Source organism: Emys orbicularis, chromosome 10 (assembly GCF_028017835.1).
Source record: "Emys orbicularis isolate rEmyOrb1 chromosome 10, rEmyOrb1.hap1, whole genome shotgun sequence".
NCBI classification, from domain to species: Eukaryota; Metazoa; Chordata; order Testudines; family Emydidae; genus Emys; species Emys orbicularis.
The window spans coordinates 40223615-40245674 of record NC_088692.1 but is presented as its reverse complement, the minus strand read 5'-3'; the positions used below and the strand labels follow the sequence as shown (position 1 = coordinate 40245674).

The 22060-nt window shown below is 44.4% G+C and overlaps 1 protein-coding gene across 1 annotated transcript in view; it reads left to right on the top strand.

Moving 5' to 3' along the window:
- The window catches only part of IFT140 (intraflagellar transport 140), a 242819-nt gene that overhangs the window by 52054 nt on the left and 168705 nt on the right, over window positions 1-22060 (top strand). Inside the window, 4 exon segments of the mRNA XM_065412296.1 lie at window positions 2155-2246; window positions 4637-4743; window positions 5271-5419; window positions 21380-21583. Coding sequence (XP_065268368.1) covers window positions 2155-2246; window positions 4637-4743; window positions 5271-5419; window positions 21380-21583 — 552 coding nt within the window.

Sequence of the window (22060 nt, the reverse complement as noted above, 5' to 3'; positions counted from 1 at the left end):
CAGTCCGTGCTTGTTTCCCGGGCCCAGAATCGCCGTTCCACAACATCCACATGACCCATTGTCACTGTGATGTCCTCGGCGCTGGGTCCCGTGCTTTCTGACAGGCCTGTGTTACTCTCAGACTTCAGGCCCTCACCGCGGTGCCGTAGCCTCCTCGCCTGATTTATCTGCATCTGCCTCTGGGAAAGGTGGATGATAAGCTGTGAGGCATTGACAACGGCTACAACTGCAGCGATGGTAGCAGCGGGCTCCATGCTCGCAGTGCTGTGGCGTCCGCGCTGTCACTGACCAGAAAAGTGCGCGAACTGATTTCCCGCCGGCGCTTTCAGGGAGGGAGGGAGGGCGGTAGTGATGGACGGATGACGACAGTTACCCAAAAGCACCCTCGACACATTTTTTTACCCAGAAGGCATTGGCGGCTCGACCCAGAATTCCAATGGGCAGCGGGGACTGCGGGAACTGTGGGATAGCTGCCCACAGTGCACTGCTTCCAATGTCGACGCTTTCCCCGTTAGTGTGGACTCACAAAGTCGAATTACTGTCCTTAGTGTGGACACACATGTTCGACTTTGCAATATCGATTCCACATATTCGATTTAAGTGAAATCGAACTACTCTCGTAGTGTAGACATACCCATAGTTAAAATAAGAACCCAGGCAGAGGGGAACACTGGAAGGATAGAAAAGCCAGTGACTGATTACATGGGAGAGAGTCAAAGGACACCATGGGTAATGAACAAACCAACCTCAAACCAGACTATCTGAACAGAGAGCGTGGTATCATAAAGATACTTGTAAATGCACATCTGTGATAATTTTGGTATTAAGGTTAAGTTTTGGGGATAAGAATTTTGACACGGATGTTAAACCTTATGGTAACGCTAGTTCTCAGTTAATACATGTAAACAGATTTAAAGCTTATCACAGCAGAGAAACCATAACAAACCTGGTTTGCTGTGTGTGTGAAAGGGAAAACTGAGGCACACTGACTCATGGCCTTGATGGCTGGATGCCAAGAGAAGTATAACACAAACTGCCTTCGAGATAGTCAGTGGTATATTCCTGAGGTACAGTGCTGGGAGCTGGGGGGATTTGGCTCTGGTGCCTTTTTCTGTGTGATTCATGAATGGCTCTGGGAGCATTCATGCAATCTAGCTGGGTGTGGGGTCTCCACATGTGGTTGTGCTGAGTGATAGCACCTGGAGGGGTTGCTGCTGTTCACTAGCAAGGCATTGTGAGAGACATCCCAAGCAGGAGAGAGTTCAGGGGGCACAGCGGTCCCACGGTCTCGGGCTGCACCCTGGGGGAATGCTGTCACAATAATAGTAGACAACCCTTTGTTTTCTATATTACACCATTAATTCTGCAGCAGTTATGGTAGAATTGTGACATAACTGCTCTGAATATTCCAAAACTAGAACCATTAAAAATGTACGCTAGTCTGTTTTAATAAGGCTTGTGGTGGGAGAGCCCAAAACTAATACTATCTGTTCTTACTCAATAAGAGATGATTTGGGGGTCTTTGTCGCAAATGATTCTGTATCATGAATACCTGTAGCATGTACTGTTTATCACAGCACACTTGGCCGTTTAGCAAGCCTGGTCTTATGCAGAAATAAATGCTCTTTGAGAAATAACCCTGTTTTTTGTATCCTAAGTCACAGCCACAGTCATGACCCTAAAGTTGCTATTCAATGGAAACTAATGCACATTGTTGCAGTGGATTGAACCATTAGAGACTATTGCTTTTAAAAAGCTATTTTTAAATTTTTTTTAGCAAGATTCAGAAAAGGGATTGAACATTTATTTCTATAACTAGAATATATAATAGTTAATCCTAACAAATTTTGGAATAGATATTCAATCTTGTGCTTTAGAATTTAAACCACCCTTTAACTGTTAGGGATTCGGAGGAGATCTACTTCTGCCTAATGCAAGGTTTCTTTCATCTTTCTCTGAAGCATCTGGTGCTGGCCACTGTCGGAGACACGATACTGGACTTGATGGTCTATGGCCATGGTCCAGTATGGTAATTCCTGTGTTCCTGCTTTGCAACCCAGGTATGCAGTGCTGACACCTGCTGTTTTTTCAATTATGTCCCTTCTAACTGATGTGTTGTGTTTTTTTTTTGTTTTTTTTGTTTTTTGTTAACAGGTGAAGTTGAGTGGAAAGATAGGTCATTCTGCAGACATTATTTTAATCGACCGTAGCCTCCTTGTTACAGCAATAGGTGAAACAGTCCTCAGGTAAGAATTTGACTTGAGACACAAGAGACTTGCCAGCTGGAAGAATCTTGTTCAGCGGTGGACCAAAGATTCAGTTAACTCTAGAGTGCCTTTGTTTTCATATTATTCATCTAAAATAGAAAATTCATATTTTCTGTTTGTTATTCATTGTTTCTTATTCTTCAAAATGAGTTGAAGCCTGTCTAATATTGTTGAATCCCTAAAAGTTTTCACATGCTTTCCTTTCTCCCATGGAATCCATATTTTATCTTCTGATATCATCTGACCTCTTTCCTCTTAAACTCCAGGCTTCACTTTGCCTTTGTCTGTTTCTTTCTCTGGAAAAGTAGAGTCCTTTGATTTTGTGCAGGGAGAGGATGGCCACTTCGTTGTTCTTCCCAACCTGTTGGCTGATTCTTTTGGCAGCATTCGCATCAACAGTGGAAAAAAGGACTCATGTGCCCTCCTGTCAGGAATTCTCTCTTCCTGTCTAGGATAACTGGAGAAGTGCTGTGATGCTTATATATACCTCTACCCGGATATAACGCGACCCGATATAACACAAATTTGGATATAACACGGTAAAGCAGTGCTCGGGGGACGGGGGGAGGGGCTGCGCACTCCGGCGGATCAAAGCAAGTTCGATATAACGTGGTTTCACCTATAACGTGGTAAGGTTTTTTAGCTCCCGAGGCCAGCGTTATATCTGGGTAGAGGTGTACTCTATTCTTTCAAACAGGGGTGGTGCTTTGCTTTACTACTGTGCTGAAATATTCTGCATGCTTTTATTTCTTTGTATTTTAAGAATATGTTCTTTCCTTTTGGATTTCTAACCTCATTGCAACTGGGTCATCCTTTAACATCTGTATTACTTCTTTATATTTGCATTTCATTGATATCAATGAAATGCCAAGATGGGGCATGTATGTTCAGCAGCATAAGAGGCATGCTTTTCTTGAACATAGGCTTGCTAGTATGATCAGCCACAGTCACCTGGTTAATTTTGGGAGAATGATAGTAAAGAGCCAGCACGATTTTCTAATTGTCAGGGAAGGCATTTGGCTTCAGTGCTTTTTTCCAGAAAATCACCCTTGAATTCAAAGGGCTGTTAGCAGTTAATGGTAATGGGGAGCATTTTAAAAAAGATGGAGAACCATCAGATGGGAAGTAAAGGGATATCCAATCCCCTCTGTATAAATGAGGCAGTTTGTTTCCAAATCTTTTTTCATACATGATATCAGAAAACAGAGAAAATAATAAGTTAAAGGAAAAAAGTTCAATAATGAGTGAAAGTTAATAAGCGGCTTCTGCACATTCCATAGACTAGTGGTCTCCAACCTTTTAAGCAAAGATTACCTTTTGAATTTAAGTCCAACCCAGGATCTACCTCAAAGAAAATGTAGAAATAACAGTAATCACACTAACCCAAACACCTGTGCCTCATCCCCTGCCCAGCCCCTTCTATGAGGCCCCGCCCTGCTAATGCCATCCCCCCTCCCTGCGTCGCTCGCTTTCTTCCACCCTCACTCACTTTCACCGGGCAGGGACAGCAGGTTGGGGTGTGGAAGGGGGTGCAGGCTCTGGGCGGGGGCAGGGAGTTTGGGTGCAGGAGGGGGCTCAGTGCTGGGGCAAGAGGTTGGGGTTCAGGAGGGAGTGCGGATTTCAGGAGGGGGCTTGGGCAGGGGGTTGGGATGCAGGATGCGGGCTCTGGGAGGGGGCTAGGGCTGGGGGTTGGGGTGCAGGAGGGGTTTGGGTGTGGGCTCCAGCCGGGCACCGCTTATCTCAGGCGGCTCCTGGGTGACGGCGCAGTGGGGCTAAGTCAGGCTCTTTGTCTGCCTTGGCCCTGCGCTGCTCCCAGAAGCAGCCAGCATGTCTGGCAGTGGCTCCTGGAGTGGGAGGGGCAGGTGATGCCATGCGCTGCCCCTGTCCGCAGGCACCACTCCTGCAGCTCCCATTGGCCACAGTTCCCTGTTTCCAGCCAATGGAAGCTGCGGTGCCTGCAGGCGAGGGCAAAGTGTGGAGACCTCCTGCTCCCTCCCCCAGGGGCCGCAGCAATGTGCTGGCTGCTTCCAGGAGCAGTGCAGGGCCAGGCCAGGCAGGGAGCCTGCCTTAGCCTCGCTCTGCTGCTGGACTTAGCGGCCGATCTCCCTGTTTGGCTGCAGGAGGGTTGGCAACCCTAGACTGAGACAGATTGACTGTCAGAGGCTCCACAATCAACCAGTTGATCGCGATCTACCGGTTGGTGACCACTGCCATAGACGGCTGCTGGCAGTTTCATTTTAAAATGAAAATGATCTGGGCATTCCAGCAATAAAAAATGTGTGCCCTGCATTGTATCCCATTGAATATCTTCAGTCAAACATCTGGAAGGATATCACTCTTTAAAAGCCCCTTGTTTTCTGTGAACTTAGGTTCTGGGATTTAGAGCGGAGTGAGAATTATGTGCTCTTTCCAGATGTGCAGCTTGGCTTTGAAGCAGGGGAATGTGTAAACTCTGTCTCTTACTGCACTGTTAAAGGTAAGAAACCCTGTGAGAACCGTGATCCTTAGCTCATAAACCTTGTTGTGAAATGTTTGCCTTCAGTGCTCTGTAGCAATTTTAGTATAGAGTTCTCATATTACTGTGTCCAGCAGGATACTTTTCAATAGTAACAAATCTGCTGTGGGGACCTTATCTACTCTGCGACCACAAATGTGTAGCTGTTTAAACTAAGGTTCTCTTATGACACAGTTAAAGCACGGTTCCATCTTGGAGCACAGAAGGGACCTTAACCCACTTACAGCCATGTGATATTTCTTGCAGTTTCTCCTCAAGGGAGGTTCAACTGGATTGTTGGTATCTAGTCAATATGGAGAGACATTGGCAGAGCTGTATGGGGATGCCTGCAGACTGCCTGTCTATAGTGTTGCAAGTCTTTTTTATTTTCATGAGCACAATTCTGACTGTTGGATTACAAATAAAAATGGTTATTTTTTACCTCATTTAATGTTTGTTGTTGGTTTCTGAACTTGATTTAAAATATAGAACAACTTTATTAATGGCAGGTCTTCTAGCAGCTGGTACCAATAAAGGGAGAATAGCTATGTGGAGGAAAGCATCCGTGTCCAATCAGAGCACACAGGCATTGGAGGGCAAGGACAGATGGAAGCTTCAGACCCCTACAGAACTGGAGGGGAATATCACTCAGATAAAGGTAATTCTGGGTTGAGTTGATCCCTTTCCCCTTTAGGATTGTTTGCTGTCAGAGGAAGGTGTTGGTAAATCTTTCTAATACTCTGCATATTCCCTGTATCCTCTGGTTTCCAAATATTAGATTTGGGAAAAGAAGAGTGTCAGACAAAGTGGCCTAAATATGATACTTTGCATTTCTTTGACACTTTCCATCTGAGGCTCTTACAGCACTTTACAAATAATAACTTATCTACTTCACAAAGAGATAGCGTTATCTGTGTGATCCTCTTTTATAAAGGTGTGTAAACTTGCAGAGACTAAGGCCCAGATTTTTAAAGGTAATTTGGCATTGCTGTGTTCAGTGTTACGATGCCTAACTTATTTAGGAGCCAAAATGTCATTTTACGAATGGATCTAGGCACTTAGGAGGCTTAATCCCTGACTGTCAATGGGATTTTGGCTCCTGATTTCCTAGATCCCTTTTGAAAATGTGTTAGACTCCTAAATCAGTTAACTGAGCACCACAATACCTAAATACCTTTTAAAAATCTGGGGATAGGTTACATGCCCAAAGTCACACAGTAAATCAGTGACAGATCTAGGATTAGAATTTGGGATGCCAACTCCCAGCTGTGTGATTTGACCACAGAACCATTCTTCCCCTCCAAATTGGAGACACAGAGCTCAAATGAGGACTCCAGATATTTTCAGAGATTTTTTTCCTCCTAATATGTATAATTTCTCATATTGCAATGCCTTGAAATTACTTCATCCTAAAACACATGTTGGAACATACACTTGCAAATTTGCCACAACTGCTATTACAGAATTGTTATTTCGGTATAAAATCCTGTGTGGACATTCTTACTCTGGAATGAGAATGTCCACATGGGCATTTATACCAAAATAACTATTCTGGAATTAATGATTTTGGAACAGCTATTTTGGTAAATTTTCAGGTGTGGACGTACCCTGGGATAAATAAATGTCTCAAAAAAAAAGCGGACTATTCAGCTGGATATTCCTCACTTGTTTGTTTTTCTCCTCCAGTACTTGGCAAGTTTGGGATGCTTCTAGTGTAACACTCTTGAGAGCAGTTAGGCATGTGCCATCTAGTAGAGGGGGAGTTGATCTACTGGTGGGACTAAACAATCACCATTGTCCTCAAACCAAACATCTCTATTTTAATGTCTTATTGACCAGGAAATCCATTTGATTCAGCATCCTGATCTGGCTTTCTGGCCCAGGAAAACAGGAAAGCTTTGCTTTCAGATCCTTCTGTGATATTTTTTCAGCCTTCCGTTTTCAAATTTGTGCCTTTTTGATTTTTAAAAAAAAATTTATAACAACTTTAATATATAATATTATTTTGTTGCCCTGTTTTAACTTGAGGAACAGGCCCCTACGCTCTTTTTTGTTTGTTTGTTTGTTTGTTTGTTTAGGAAGGGGGAGTCAGTCATGAATGTATCTGCCTCTTTGCAGGGGAAGGGGGTCTGAGATTTCTTGTTTCACTTTTTAGAATGGAAAGTATATAACATAAATAGTGCCTAGTTGGGTCACTGTCTCGTGCTGCCCCAGGCAGTTACATTGCGCTGTGCGACCAACTGTCCCTCAGTTCCTTCTCTATTGTCTTTTGCTTGAGTCGGAGAGATTAGCACCTCTTTCTTACTTTTAGATAAGATAGCTTATAGTTAATAGTCAACTTAGTAGTTAGATAATTAATTGTTCTTACCCTTTTATACTTGTCTTGTTTTGTTTTATTTTATTTAAAAAAAAAAATTTCTTTCTTTATCCACCTTATTAGGAAGATAAGGCTAGGCTTCTCTAGAGTTACTGCTTCCCTTCTTAATTTGGGACAGAACCTCTTCGGCATGCCCGGATCACCAGGATTTAAACATTGCCTTGACTTGCAGACTGTCAAATCCCTATCTCTGACAAACATGCGCAGTATGTCCACTGTCTCGGTGAGACACACATCCGTCAAAAGTTTACTGTGATGGGGTGTACAAACACCACACTGGGGAATAAGGGTTTAAGGGATTATTTTGGGCTCAGCCAACCTGCCCCGCCACACCTGCAGCAAATGCTCCATCTGCTGGAGGAATTAAAAGGCAGGCAATTAGCTCATTTGGGGGTAGAGCTGGAGGTGAGCAGACATGCAGCCCACAGCTCCAGCAGCACAGAGCAGAGGGAAGCCTAAGACTCTGACATAGCTGCCTAAAGGGGCCCTCCCTGAGGGAAGGGAGGACCCACCCAGAGACAACCAGAGAGGGAAGTATCCTGTGGACCTTGAACATTGGTATCCCCCTCTTATTTCTTGTGGTTTGGATTTCCCCACCAGGGGAAAGCCTTGGACTAAGCTGATCCTAGGGGGGGGGCAAGAGGAAGAGGCCCAGGGAGGCCAGCCTTAAGTAGCCTTGGTTGCCAGACTATTGGTAGCCCAAAGGGCCCTGGGTCAGAGTCTGGTGGAGTGAGAGGGCCCGGGCTTTCCTCCCGACAACCCCCTTTGCAGTCACGAGCTGCAGCCCTGACTACTAGGCCACGCTCCCCAACAAGACCCCAAGTGAGGACCATTACATGTCCACACTGCCATAATCTAAGGACCAGAACAAGAAAAGCGAGGGACCTTCAGCTTAAGCTCCTTATGATGGAGAAACCTCTCTGAGACCTGCGTTGGACCCTGAGTCGAGGACCCGCCAACGGTCGCCATTGGCAGCCTCTGACAGAGGTCCTGTCTCAACAGCTCCTACAAAAGAGACTCTGTTCAAGAAGGCTACAAAAAAGCAGGCTCAGATTTCACTGCAACGGGAATTGGTTAAGAAAAAGCAAGTCTCCAACCCCCAAGACTGCCTTGGTGCCAATATCACCAGGCACATTGGACTCCGAGACAATGGGACCTTCCTGTACCACGTGTTCCCAGAGAGTGAAAGTCCCTAAGTGGGCAAGCTCAGATGGAGGCACACAGGGCAAAGTAAAACCCTTCACCTCAGTACCCACAGAGCCAAAAAGACACTCTGCACCTGGGGGCGCAATGATGTCACCTGTGGTACCTATACAGCACAAACACAAGATCCTTGGCACAAGTGGCTACTACTCACACTCACCACCGCAGCACCGACATCGGTACCAGCATTCACAGTACTGTACCAATTCCCAAGACATACAGAGCTACTGGTCTCTTCAACAATGGAGTTCCCACTCCTCGGTACCGACGGCACTCCAAATTGGTTGGTACCAAGGCCCCTGACCACACCACCTAGATCGGTTCCCCCTTTCTCCAGTGATGATGATGATGACAAGGGCGAAGGGGAAATATATGCACCTCATCACTCTTCACCCAAACCAGAACCATCCCACCAAACAGAATACCACTCGTCTTTAGAGGCATATAGCTGATATGGGCACCCGTGGGCGCCGCTTCCCGTGCCATTCCCACCAAATTGGCCCTACTGGGAGCCATTGGCAGAATTCAGGGCACAACATCTCAAGCCCCCCAGCCCACCAAGATCTAGAACACCACAATCATCTTCTTCACCTATACCAGCACCCTCAGAAATACAGAAGGAGATGACTGAGGAAACTGAAGAAATCTCAGACCAGAAGCCTTACCACTGGTGAACCTGTCATCTTCATCACCGGATGAAACTATAATGCCGCCACCTCCCCACAGGAGATGACTTCAAACAATTCCAGGAACTTTTCAAAAGGGTGGCAGAGTCCCTGGACGTACCCCTAGAAGAGGTACCTGAATCGCAGCATAAACTGCTAGACATACTTCAGTAACACTATCTTTGCCTAGGAAGATGTCTGATTAACGGTGCTATTATGGAACCTGCCAAAACCATCTGACAGACACAAGCAACAGCACCTCCCTCATACAAAAGATCAGACAAAAAATACTATGTGCCATCTAAAGGAGTGGAGTTCTTGTTCACACACTCCACACCAAACTTAGTGGTGGAAGCAGTAAATGAGAGGGGAAAGCAACACCATACTAGAACAACCCTGTATGACAGAGAATGGAAGAGGTTAGTGTGATGTTGCACTCCATATGTTTTATGGAAATATGCTTATGAGTGTGAATATGATGTAACTGGAATATGCTTTATGCAAAAGGTCTCTTGTAAGGTATCATAACAAAGGTTATAAGCTACTGAACATATTCCTCCTATTTGTATGCATGTATCATTCTTGTATCTGAAGATAGAAATATGAAGTATAACTCTAAGGTCCTATTGTAATTATGCAAAGTGTGGGCCATTAATGGTGGTTTAGAATCTTGATGGCTCCCATTGACTAGAACAGTTGGTTGTAAATGGTTTATTTACCTGCACTCCTTCCTGTGTACGTGTGGGCCAACCCAGGAACAATGGAGACTAGGGGTCTTACAGTGACATGTGACCATGTCACATGATACTGGAATCCATCTTAATCCTTGTACTTTTCCATTGATGAGGTGGGGGTGGGGACAAGCACAGACAAAAGATTCTCGGCTTGTGCCAAAGCTATAAAAGAGGGTGGAGCAGGACAAAAGGGGCGGCCAGTCATGAGAAAACCCCTGCTTACCACCTGAGATGTCTGCTGGAACTAACAAAGACTGTACCAGGGGAAAGGATTGGGCCCAGACTAGGAAGAAGTCTAGTCTGTGAAAGAAGCTTATTGGAACATCTCTGAGGATGAGATATTACGTGTAATCAGTTTCTTAATGTATTAGGCTTAGACTTGTGTGTTTTTGCTTTATTTTGCTTGGTGACTTACTTTGTTCTGTCTGTTATTACTTGAAACCACTTAAATCCTACTTTTTATACTTAATAAAATCACTTTTGTTTATTAATAAACCAAGAGTAAGTGATTAATACCTGGGGGAGCAAACAGCTGTGCATATCTCTCTATCAGTGTTATAGAGGGCGGACAATTTATGAATTTACCCTGTATAAGAGTAAAACGGATTTATTTGGGGTTTGGATCCCATTGGGAACTGGGTGTCTGGGTGCTGGAGACAGGTAACCTGCTGAGTTGTTTTCAGTTAAGTCTGCAGCTTTGGGGGCGTGGACCAGACCCTGGGTCTGTGTTGCAGCAGGCTAGCGTGTCTGGCTCAACAAGGCAGGGTTTTGGAGTCCAAAAAGGCAGGGAAAATGGGCTCAGAGGTAATTTCAGCACATCAGGTGATAGTCCCAAGGGGATTTCTGTGACCGAACCCATCACAGTTGGATCTCTTCGATCGTCACAAGGTGTATTCATCTGCAAAACTGCAGTTTCATATAGCAGTTTTACGAAGCCCTACTGTCAAAATATACACATGCAATTTTTTCCGAAAATGTTGGAATTTATTGACCGCTTACTGGAAGAGAAAAAAAGAACAATTTAAAGCTAACATCGCCGAAGGCCATCTCATTGCCAGGACAGCGTTGCAGGCCTCACTTGACTCCGCAGACACGGCGACACACTCAATTGCAACATCAGTGATAATGTGTCGTGCATCATGGCTCCATTTTTAAGGGTTACTGAGAGAAGTGCAGTCAACAGTTGAGGACCTCCTCTTCAAAGGCCCAAAACTATTAGCAGCCAAAACGGACAAGTCCCTCCATATACTGAAGGACTCAAAGGCAACATTAAAATCCCTGGGCATCTACGCACCTGCAAATAAAAAGAAACAGGACAGGTATTACACCCAGAGATTCCGATCGCCACTGCACACTCAACCCACAGGCAATATGACTAATGCCGCAAGCAAAGACAGACCAGATGTCAACAAAACCAAAACCAACCTTCAACGTCCCAACAATCCACCTCGAGACAGCAATTTTGAAGGTGTGGTTGAGGACACGAGACAACCACACATTCTAACGCTGGAAACAGAGACTATCTCCCGACCATTCGGAGATCACTTGTCACCATTTTTACCGAGTCTGGTGCACCATCACTGCAGACAAATTGGTTTTGGAAATTTATCCAAACTGGTAATTCTATCCCCTTTATCGCCATCCCACCCTCCCTTCCTTCCCGTTCCTCTTCTGGGACCACTCTCACAAGTACCTGCTGCAACAGGAAGTAAACCACCTTATACACCTAGGCGCAGTGAAACCAGTACCAACACAGCACAGAGGGAAAGGATTTTACTCACTATTTTCTAACCCAGAAAAAGACGGGTAGGTGGAGACCCATTCTGGACCTAAGAAAACTCAACAAAAACCCAGCATTTCAAAATGGTGACACTAACAACTATAATTCCAGCATTAGAAAAGGGGGACTGGCTCTCAGTCCTTGACCTACAGGACACATATTTCCATATTACCATCCATCCATCACACAGAAGATTCCTAAGCTTCACCCTGGGAAAACAACACTTCCAGTAGAAAGTACTACCCTTCAGCTTGTCAACCGCCCCAAGGGTTTTCTCCAAAGATTTAGCAGTGGTGGCGGCACACCACCGCAGACACAGAGTCATGATGTTTCATATCTGGATGACTACCTCATAAAGGCACCATCACAACACGAAGCAATGAACACCACTCAGAGTACAATAACCCTTTTCACAAACTTAGGGTTACAAATAAACATGCAAAAGTCAACACATACCTGTCCAGAAACTGGAATTCATCGGAGTTTGTCCCAACTGTTCAATAGCGACAGCAGCCCTACCTCATCAACGCTTCATCACACTTGTCCACTTAATTTGGACAGTGACTGACAACCCACAAACATCTGCCAGAACATGCTGACAACTTCTGGGACATATGCCAGTAACGATGTCTGTCATCAAACATGCCAGACTACACATGAGATGCCTGCAGGCCTGGCTTCGAACAGTGTACATACCACACAGGCACTGCCTAAGCAGATGTCTTTTAATGCCAAATAAGTTAAAGGATTCCCTAAAATGGTGGACACAATCAAAGAATGTCTGTACAGGAGTCTCATTTCTACAAAGGGCTCCAACAATGACAATCACCACGGATGCCTTCCTAATAGGCTGGGGAGTGCATCTACTCAACAACACAGTCCAAGGCCGAAGGTCTCCATCAGAGTCCAACAAGCACATAAACTTGCTGGAGCTAAGGGCAGTCTGCAACGCATGCAACCACTTTCTACCTCTAAACAAAGACAAAGCCATCAGGACCCTCACGGACAATGTAGCATGCACGTTTTACATAAACCACCAAGGTGGGGGGGGGGGGGGGCGTGATCACACTCCTTATGCACAGAGGCAATACTGCTCTGGAATTGGTGCATCAGCCACAACATTGACATATCAGCATCCTATCTTCCGGGATGTCAAAACACAACAGCAGATGCACTAAGCGGAGAGTTCTCACAGAATCCTGAATGGGAAATGGACCCTGGAGTTCTACATATGATATTCAAACTATGGGGATTCCCTACCATAGACCTCATTGCAACAGCACAGAACACCAAGTGCCCGCAATATTGCTCTAGAGCCAGACTGGGACCCCATACCCTAAGTGACGCTCTCCTCATCAAATTGGGTGCCCTGTTAATGTATGCATTTCCCCTGACCCTACTCTTAACCTGGGTCAGAAACAAGATCAAGAGGGACAAATCCAAATTCATCCTAATAGCACCCAGATGGCGGTGTGCCCACCTCAAAATCTTCCTCTAATACCTCATCTTCTCTTCCAAGATGCAGGACACATCCACCATCCGAACCTCACAATACTTCACCTCAGGGCCTGGCTACTCCATGGCTGAGAGGAAATGAAATGACCTGTTCGGAGGAAGTAAAAGACATATTACTGCACAGCCGTAGACCAAATATAAGAAAGACGTATTCATAAATGGAAATGGTTCAACATATGGTGCCAGGACAAACATATCATATCAACATCCTCCCCTTTACCAAGGGTACTGGATTACATGTTAGAACTAAAAACCTGGGTCTCTCTACCAGCTGCATCAGGGTACGTTTGGCAGCTATCGCAGCTTTCCACAATAATGTGGATGGTGTCACCATATTCGCCCACCCAACAACTAAACATTTCCAAGGAAGTGAGAACGCTTACCCCGAAATAAGTAACCCACCTCCTACATGGGAACTCAACCTGGTATTACGCTGACTTATGGGAAAACCATTTGAGCTGCTGACCACCTGCTCATTACTCCACCAATGAAGGTGGCTTTCCTCATCGCCATTATGTCTGCCATATGGGTGGGAGAACAAGGTGCCCTAATGGCACCCCCCCCCCCATACACCACTTTCTTTAAAGATAAAGTTATCGTAAAACCACACCCTAAATTCCTAGCCAAGGTTGCCTCCCCCTTTCATTTAAACAAACCCATTTTACTTACCTGTGTTTTTTCCAAAACTGCATGCAGACAAAAGAGAGAGGCATCACTCCACACACTGGATGTTCAAAGAGCATTAGCTTTCTACATGGAAAGAACAAAAACATTTAGAAAATCACAGACTATTCGTCTCTATAACAGAATGATCAAAAGGGAAAACCATCGCAAAGCAGACTATCCAAGTGGATATCGGGATGCATCCACCTTTGTTATCAAAAGCATCAATTACAAGCCCCAATGGGAACTTGCACACACATAGGTGCCAACTCCGTGGGTGCTTCAGGGCTGGAGCACCCACGGGGAAAAATTAGCGGGTGCTCCGCACCCACCGGCAACCAAGCTCCCCCTGCCCCTACCCCCTCCTCGTCCTCCAAGTGCGGCGTCCCCGCTCCTCACCCTCCCAGCACTTCCCGCCCACTGCCTAAGAGCTGTTTGGTGGCGCTTAGGACTTTCTGGGCGGGAGGGGGAGGAGTGGCGCGCTCGGGGAAGGAGGCGGTAAAGAGGCAGGGCAGGGGCAGGGACTTGGGAGAAGGGGGTGGAATTGGGGTGGGGCAAGGGTGGTGCAGAGGTGGGGCTAGGAGCCGGGGTGGGGTCGAGCACCCACGGGGCAGAGGGGAAGTCGGCGCCTATGCGCACACACTTCCAGCATCCATAGCCTTTCTCATCAATGTCCCCATTATTGACATTTGCAGAGCAGCAGCTTGGACATCTGCCCACACATTCACAAAGCACTATGCTGTATAGAGCAACAGTCATCATCAGACGCTCTGTTTGGACTCTGTTTTATCAACCATCTCTAATGCAACTCTGAAGCCTGTACCTTCCACTGAGGGGCACTGCTTGACAGTCCCCTAAAGTGGAGCACCTACAGGCATGCTCCTGGAAGAAGAGAGGCTTACTCACCTTGTGCAGCACCTGAGATTCTTCAAGATGGTTGTCCCTGTGTGTGCTCCACTACATTCCCTCCTCCCCTCTACTTTGGAGTTTCACGCTAGATTCTCTGCGGTAGAGAAGTAACCGAGGGATGGCTGGTTGCACAGCGCTATGTAACCGCCTGGGTGGCATGTAACGGCGACGGCACGTGCGTGACCCAACTAGGCACTGCTGCTACAGATCTCTGATTACAAGCGCAGGGCGCAAGGTGCAGCACCCACAGGGACAACCCTCTCAAAGAACCTCAGTTACTGCACATGGTGAATAACCCTCTCCTCTTGAAATCCTCAGATAATTCTTCTAAAAGGTTTTTACCCACTTTTCTATGAAAACCCCTGGCGAGGCAGAAAGCCATAATAATATATTGAGGCCAAAGGTCAATATCAGCTGAGTTTGGCTCCTGGCCAGTTTAATCTTTCTGTTTGTTACAATCTAGCCCAATGGTTTGTGAAGAGAGGTAGATGGGAAATACTCTCTAGTTCAGAGGTTCTCAAACTTTAGCAACCCAAGGACCCCCATTTTGATTTAAACATTTTTACAGACCCCCCCCCCCAGCCGGGTTTTAATTTTCCCCGGGGTTGCTCAACCCCCACTCAGCCCCAGGCCCTGCCCCCATTCCACCCCTTCCCCCAAGACCACACCCTCACTCCCACTCCACCCCTGCCCCTCATCTTCCCTGCCTCTTTCCGCTCCCTCCCCTGAGTGACCCCCATCCCCCCTCCTCCCTCTCCCTCCCAGCGCCTCCTGCACACTGCTGAACAGCTGTTCTGCGATGTGCAGGAGGTGCTGGGGGAGAGAGGGAGGGGTTGATCAGCGGGGCTGGTGGCCCCAGACATGACTTGTGGACCCCCTGGAGTGCCCTCGCGGACCCCAGTTTGAGAACCACTGCTCTAGTTCATTTATGTTGGAGTATAATAGTATGATAGCTGTCAATCAATGCTGTTAATCAAGTACCTTCAGAAATAAAAATGAAAAATAAAGCTATAATTTAGCCTTATTTTCCAGATCACAGATTTGGTTATAGTACAATTACCACCATATACAGCTATTTAAATCAATGTTATTAGAATGGTGTAGTCATAGAAACACCCCAAATGTTTTGAATTCAGTGTTATGGTTAAAAACAAACACATGAAAATCTGAAAATTAAAATGTTCTACCAGTAGCTCAAAAATCCCAGTAAAATGCAGGAGCCTTGGAGACTCACCATGTCTCAGAAACTTTTAGAGCTTACAGGTTCTGCAGGATAGAGTTTCTGGAGCCCAAGAGTGCATTCTGCTTCTGCAGCACTTATAAATTCTGCAATTTATCCTAACACATTTGGTGTGTCTACTCTGACAGAGTTTCTAAGCCCCACATGGATCCCATACAAGGAACCTGGGAGCTCTCTAATATCTGTGGCGCATTCATGGAATTATCATACATTTCATAACCCCACAATGAGTCCACCAGACTTTCCAAGAATAGTCAGACATCAGGTCTTATTGAGATCATAGAATAAACCAAATCTGGAACCTGTGGGCTAAGCTGTTTTTGATAAATGACTTTTCAAAGAAAGTAAGAAAAATCTTTTGTAATGGAAAGCTGATGCAAATTTGACAATGCCACCCCAAACTTTCTGGAAAAAAGTCTCATGTGACAGGACTAAACATAAGAAACTTCAGGCTTTAAAGTTAGAAACAAGGGACAAAAAGGGGCATGTGGCATCAAGCAAGTTACTATCTTAACTATATATATACAGGCTACCATCTGTTCATTAAAATGAATAACTACACAAGTCATCCCAGAGTCAGGTCTTACATATCCTACAAAAGTCCTATTCACTCAGATTTTGGAGTCCCCTAACATGGCCGCCACAGCTTTGTTTTCTTTCCTGATCATCATATTATTATTTATATTACTGTAACCGCAAATTAGAGGCAGTTTAATAGTCCTAGATGATATACAATTTATCATCATTTTCTGCAGCAAAATTTGGCAGGATAAAGTAGAGTTGTAGCAATTTTCTGCTGCAGGAAGCTCTGTGTACTAACATTGCACAAGTGGCTTTATTTATTACTTATATCACTGCTCTACAGCCAAAATGCTTCTGAAATAAATGTAGTCAAACTTTACTAATTCTGGGTCACTGAGAACGAAGATGATGCTTAAAATTGTTGATTGGCTCTAGTTTTCAAGATATGCTATTGGGTCAGTATATACGACCCTTGACTTGGGAATGGCGGAGGATAAGTGAGTTATAAAGGGAAGGGATCTCAATTTAAACCAGAAATGATTAAAATACATCTTTGACTGGATCTATGAATAAATCTATGACTGGGTTTGGACAGTACTTGCTTTTTAGGCAAAACAATGAATGATGCAATCTGAAGCTGGTATTGCGTCATACATGATATGAATTGCATCATGTTATTCCTAGAAGTCATGGATGATGCAATCATAATGAAGCTTACATCACTCTGCTGAACAAATTGCCCTATATCAGCTCTAGAAATCATACAGTGTCGTGCTCTCTTATTTGTCAGTGTTTGATTTTGCAAAGGGACACATTTCTGTTTAGCCAAAGTGAGCAGAGATGCCTCGTACTTGTGTGAACAGTGCAGATAACTTCTGCTATGTTTGTGGTGACGTGACTTTTGCATCACAAAAGCGCAGTATAACCACTATGGTTAAGAAAGCCTATCACCTTTATTTTGGCTGCAAAATTGGAGATCAGGACAAGAGGTGGGCCCCACACATATGCTGCAACACTTGTGCAACAAATCTTCGCCAGTGGTTGAAGAGGAAAAGGAAATCTATGCCTTTTGCAGTGCCAATGATTTGGAGAGAGCCAACAGATCATACCAGCAATTGTTACTTCTGCATGGTGCCTCCAGTTGGGAAAGGTGTGTCAAAGAAGAAAAAGTGGACTGTGCATTATCCAAACATTCCATCAGCTATACGCCCAGTACCCCACGGAGAAGAACTGCCGGTTCCTGATGCACCAGAATCATTCTCACTTGAGTCAGACGAGGAAGAGGATGAAACTTCTGGTCCTGAACCATCAATGTCACAGGACCCACATTTTCTCCCATCCTCCTCCTCTGAACCACACCTCATAACACAAGGTGAACTGAATGACCTTGTCAGGGATTTGGAACTACCCAAGAGTAAGGCAGAGCTGTTGGGCTCCAGACTACAGCAGTGGAATCTCCTGCCAGGTGATGTTAGGGTTTCCATGTTCCATGACCGTCAAAAGGATCTTGTCCCATTCTTCTTCATGGAAGGTGATCTTGTAGCCTGCAACAACATCGATGGTGTGATGGCAGCCCTCAACATCATTCACAATCCAGATGAGTGGAGACTGTTCATTGATTCGTCGAAGACGAGTCTTAAAGCTGTTTTACTGCATAATGGCAATGTTTTGCCATCAATTCCAGTTGGTCATGCAGTCCATATGAAGGAAACCTATGACAACATGAAACAACTTTTGAGGTGAATAAACTATGACCAACATCAGTGGCAGCTTTGTGGCGATTTGAAGGTTGTTGCTCTCTTGCTTGGTCTGCAGACTGGATACACAAAGTACTGCTGTTTTCTCTGCGAATGGGATAGTCGTGCAAGAGATTCCCACTACATCAAAAAAGATTGGCCACTCCGACAGTCATTGGAGCCTGGGAGGAAAAGTGTTCAGCATCCACCACTTGTTGAATCAAGGAAGATTTTGTTACCACCCTTACACATCAAGCTGGGTCTGATGAAGAACTTTGTCAAGGCCATTGACAAAACACAAGCAGCTTTCAAGTACCTCAGTGGAAAATTTCCAAGGTTAAGTGAAGCTAAGATAAAGGAAGGTGTCTTTGTTGGTCCTCAGATTCGTGAACTTCTTCGAGATGATGCATTTGACCATGCACTGCGTGGCAAGGAAAAGACGGCATGGAAAGCCTTCCAGTTAGTGGCAATAAATTTTCTCGGAAACAACAAGGCAGACAACTACAGGTAGTTGGTGGGAAACCTCCTCAAGGCATACAAAAGCCTTGGTTGCAACATGTCACTAAAGATACATTTTTTGCACTCTCATCTAGATTTTTTTCCACCGAACTGCGGAGCAGTGAGCGACGAGCACGGCGAGCGATTTCACCAGGACATTGCAACAATGGAGAAACGCTATCAGGGCAAATGGAGCCCATCAATGCTTGCAGACTATTGCTGGACAGTGACAAGAGATGCTCCATTTAATGAATACAAGAGACAAGCCAAGAAGTGCCGAGTAGACACTGAATAGGACTAAACTATGTACAGAATAGTTTTTTGCCTTTTGTTTCATAATAAATTTTATTTATATAACCCTTTTGCTGATTTTTAAAGTGTTACATAAACAGGACAGGTGAAATAGTATCATGTAAAGCAACCATAAACACATGAAAAGACCTAGGTTTACAATTTATGATTAAAACTCTACTATCTACACAATATACATAGACATAAAATGTAAAAACTGAAATATCTTAGAAACAGTAGCCAATCAGTTGTTTTAATTGTCATATTTGAATTCAGCGCATCAAAATACATAATAAATAGCACATTTTATCTCTGAAGCAGACGACTTCTCAAAAATTGTAGACCAGTGTATTAGCTCTTGAGGGCAGGACCATCTCTTTGTTACAGATTTATAACGTGCCTAGCACAAAGGGGCTGGTGCCTTTGGGGGCTACTATAATGTAAATAATAGTTTATTAATGTACAGCAAAGCCATTGAACTTATTTGGGATACCTATATCTTGCAAAACTTAAATGGTATTTAAATAACTGGTCTAAGTGAGCCATACAGTCAACTAGTTTGGTTATCTGTTAATAAAGTACAAATGAAGGCCATAGTGAAGCAGTAAGATCCCAGAACTGGGCACTTAAGACATTTTACCATCACAGCTCTTCTGATGTGTTGTATTTGACTGGCATAAAGAACTGCCTGAAGTACTTGGAAGGTGTCAGTGATGGACAAGTGTGAACAAATGACTCTTCTACCTTGGGAAGACTCCTGGCTTTACTGGCTGTGAGATCTGCTGAAGGGTATTATCTTGAGCAGTCTGATCTTGGACTTGAGTGCTTCCTTGAAAATTCTCTGTCTATCCAAAATGAAATTGGTCAAAGAGGCCTCAAAGAAGACTCCAAGACAGTGTTCTCCCCTCTGGGAATCAGTTTAGCAATAGGCTTAAAACATTATGCTGTGTATTGGTCAAAGCCAGGCACGTATGCTTCCTATGGCTTTTTTTTTTTTTTTTTTTTTTTTTTTTTTTGGAGACAGTCTATAGAACTCAGCAGAGAATTATATTCCCACTACATGATGGCTTAAAACAGAGAAGGAGAGCCTTCCTATTTATTATGTAGGCTTTTGGAGTAATTCTGATAAAATTCTGTTGATTATTTGTAGAAACTGATTAGTCTAATCCCTATTAAATTCAATAGAACTCTCCCCAGTTATTGCTTATGAAAGACTTTTGTGTGATTGGTCTTAACATTTTTTAGGTGGGGGAATAATCCATATTAAATAATAATATTTAGTTGGAGTGGGGTGGGACTCAATAGGGAAAAATGCTCTCAGACCTCTTCATTTGGGCACATGATGGGTACTGTATGGATTGGGAAATTGAACTGCACTATTGATTGAGATGGCTGGCAAAAGACGGTGAAATTAGAACTAGATATTCATAGTGGCAATTCATAGTCATTCATAATGACAGTGAATAGTCATTGGACAAGACTGAGTGAGTGAGAGGGTGACTCTATAGCCTGGTGGTTGGGGCACTCAAGTAGAATGTCGGAGACCCAAGTTCATGTTCCTGTTCCAGTGACTGTTTATAAAAAATGGAAAAGCTTCAATGGGAGAGATTGAGCAAGACCTTCCCCAGAATATTCCATAGCCCATTGCACTCTTCTGCAATTTTCAGAACTGTTCTCCACATCACTACAGGGGAAATTGAACTCAGGTCTTCCACATCTCAGGTGAGTTCCCTGACCACTGGGCTAAAGTGTAGTAGGGCTGCTGCTGCTACTTCATTCTCCACTGCTGCCGCCTACAGTCTAAGTCTTGGGGGAAAATGTTTTTTGGTTGAAACTGCATTTTTCATCTAAAATATTTGAGCCAGCTCTAGGTGAAATCTTAAGAAAACTGGAAATAGGACTGTGGGTAGTCAAAGAAGAAACAATTTGTCATGGGAAAGAACTTCACATGCACATCTTGATTTTATAGGAAAAAGTATTAACTATCTTGTTGAGTACCTTATCTTTCTCTAACAGTACTGCATGCAAGATGGTATAATAGTGGCAAGGGGGTGGGATGAAAAGAGGTAATTTAAAACAGGCTCTTCCATGTACCATTCTTCTTAGTGTATGTGCAACATGCCTCAAGTGGCACATGACCAGAATTTGGTCCGCTGGTTGGATTGTTAGCTTCTCCAGCTGGGGTTGGGTCAGTACAGGGAGTGCAACATGAACGCTGATCCATGCCCCTCTCTATGTACTGAAAGAGTATGGGTGCAAATATGGTTATAGCATACCCTGAAGAAGTACAGGTGGATATGCATCCTCCTGACTATGCCTGAGTTCAGAAAGTAGGATTTCATTTTGAGATTATATTCATATGTATGTTATACGTGCCCCCAACCCTGAGAAACTGTCTGTAACTGAGGCCCCTCGGAATTACAGTGTTTCAAAAATCTCTGATTAAAGTGTTTTGAATTTTTCTCACCCTCTTTGTTGTGTGTAGTGGGGCTCCAGGAAAAACCTACTGGCAGTGAACAACATGAACTCTGTGGTGATCCTCAGCGAGCAGGCTATGTCATCTCATTTCCACCAGCAGGTGGCAGTAGTGCAAGTGTCCCCAAATCTGCTTAATGTGACCTTCTTCGGTACAGGAGCCACGCACAGCCTCCGCGTTGATATGCACATTACTGGAGTATTTGCCACTAAGGTAACTCACCACCTCAGCTGTTGTGGGCAGTTTCTTTTCTTGCCGAAGACTCACTCACTTAATGTGGTTTAATTATTTCAGAGATGGAAATCCAAGCTTTCCACCATAATTTATCTAACTCTTCTCAGATTCTCCCTTCCTTACATTTTAGTTGCTTTTGCAGTATATGTGTGTTGATGGAAAATAGCATCACTGCTACAACAGGCACATTCCAATGGAGCTGATTTCCAGGCAGCACAATTATTCATTAATAGCTCTCTGGTTAGTGACCTCTGGGCATTGGACAACCCAGTAAATATATAGAGGAAGGTATAAGGTGATGGCTGTGATGGAAAGTTTATTCCATTGTTGTTTGTTCATGCACAGAAATGAATATAGCATAGACTCTACATGGGATTTTGTATGAAAAGGATTTTAGCAGAATTACTAGATTGGCACTAAACTGAGTTACAAATCGTTGAGGGATTTCATGCATGT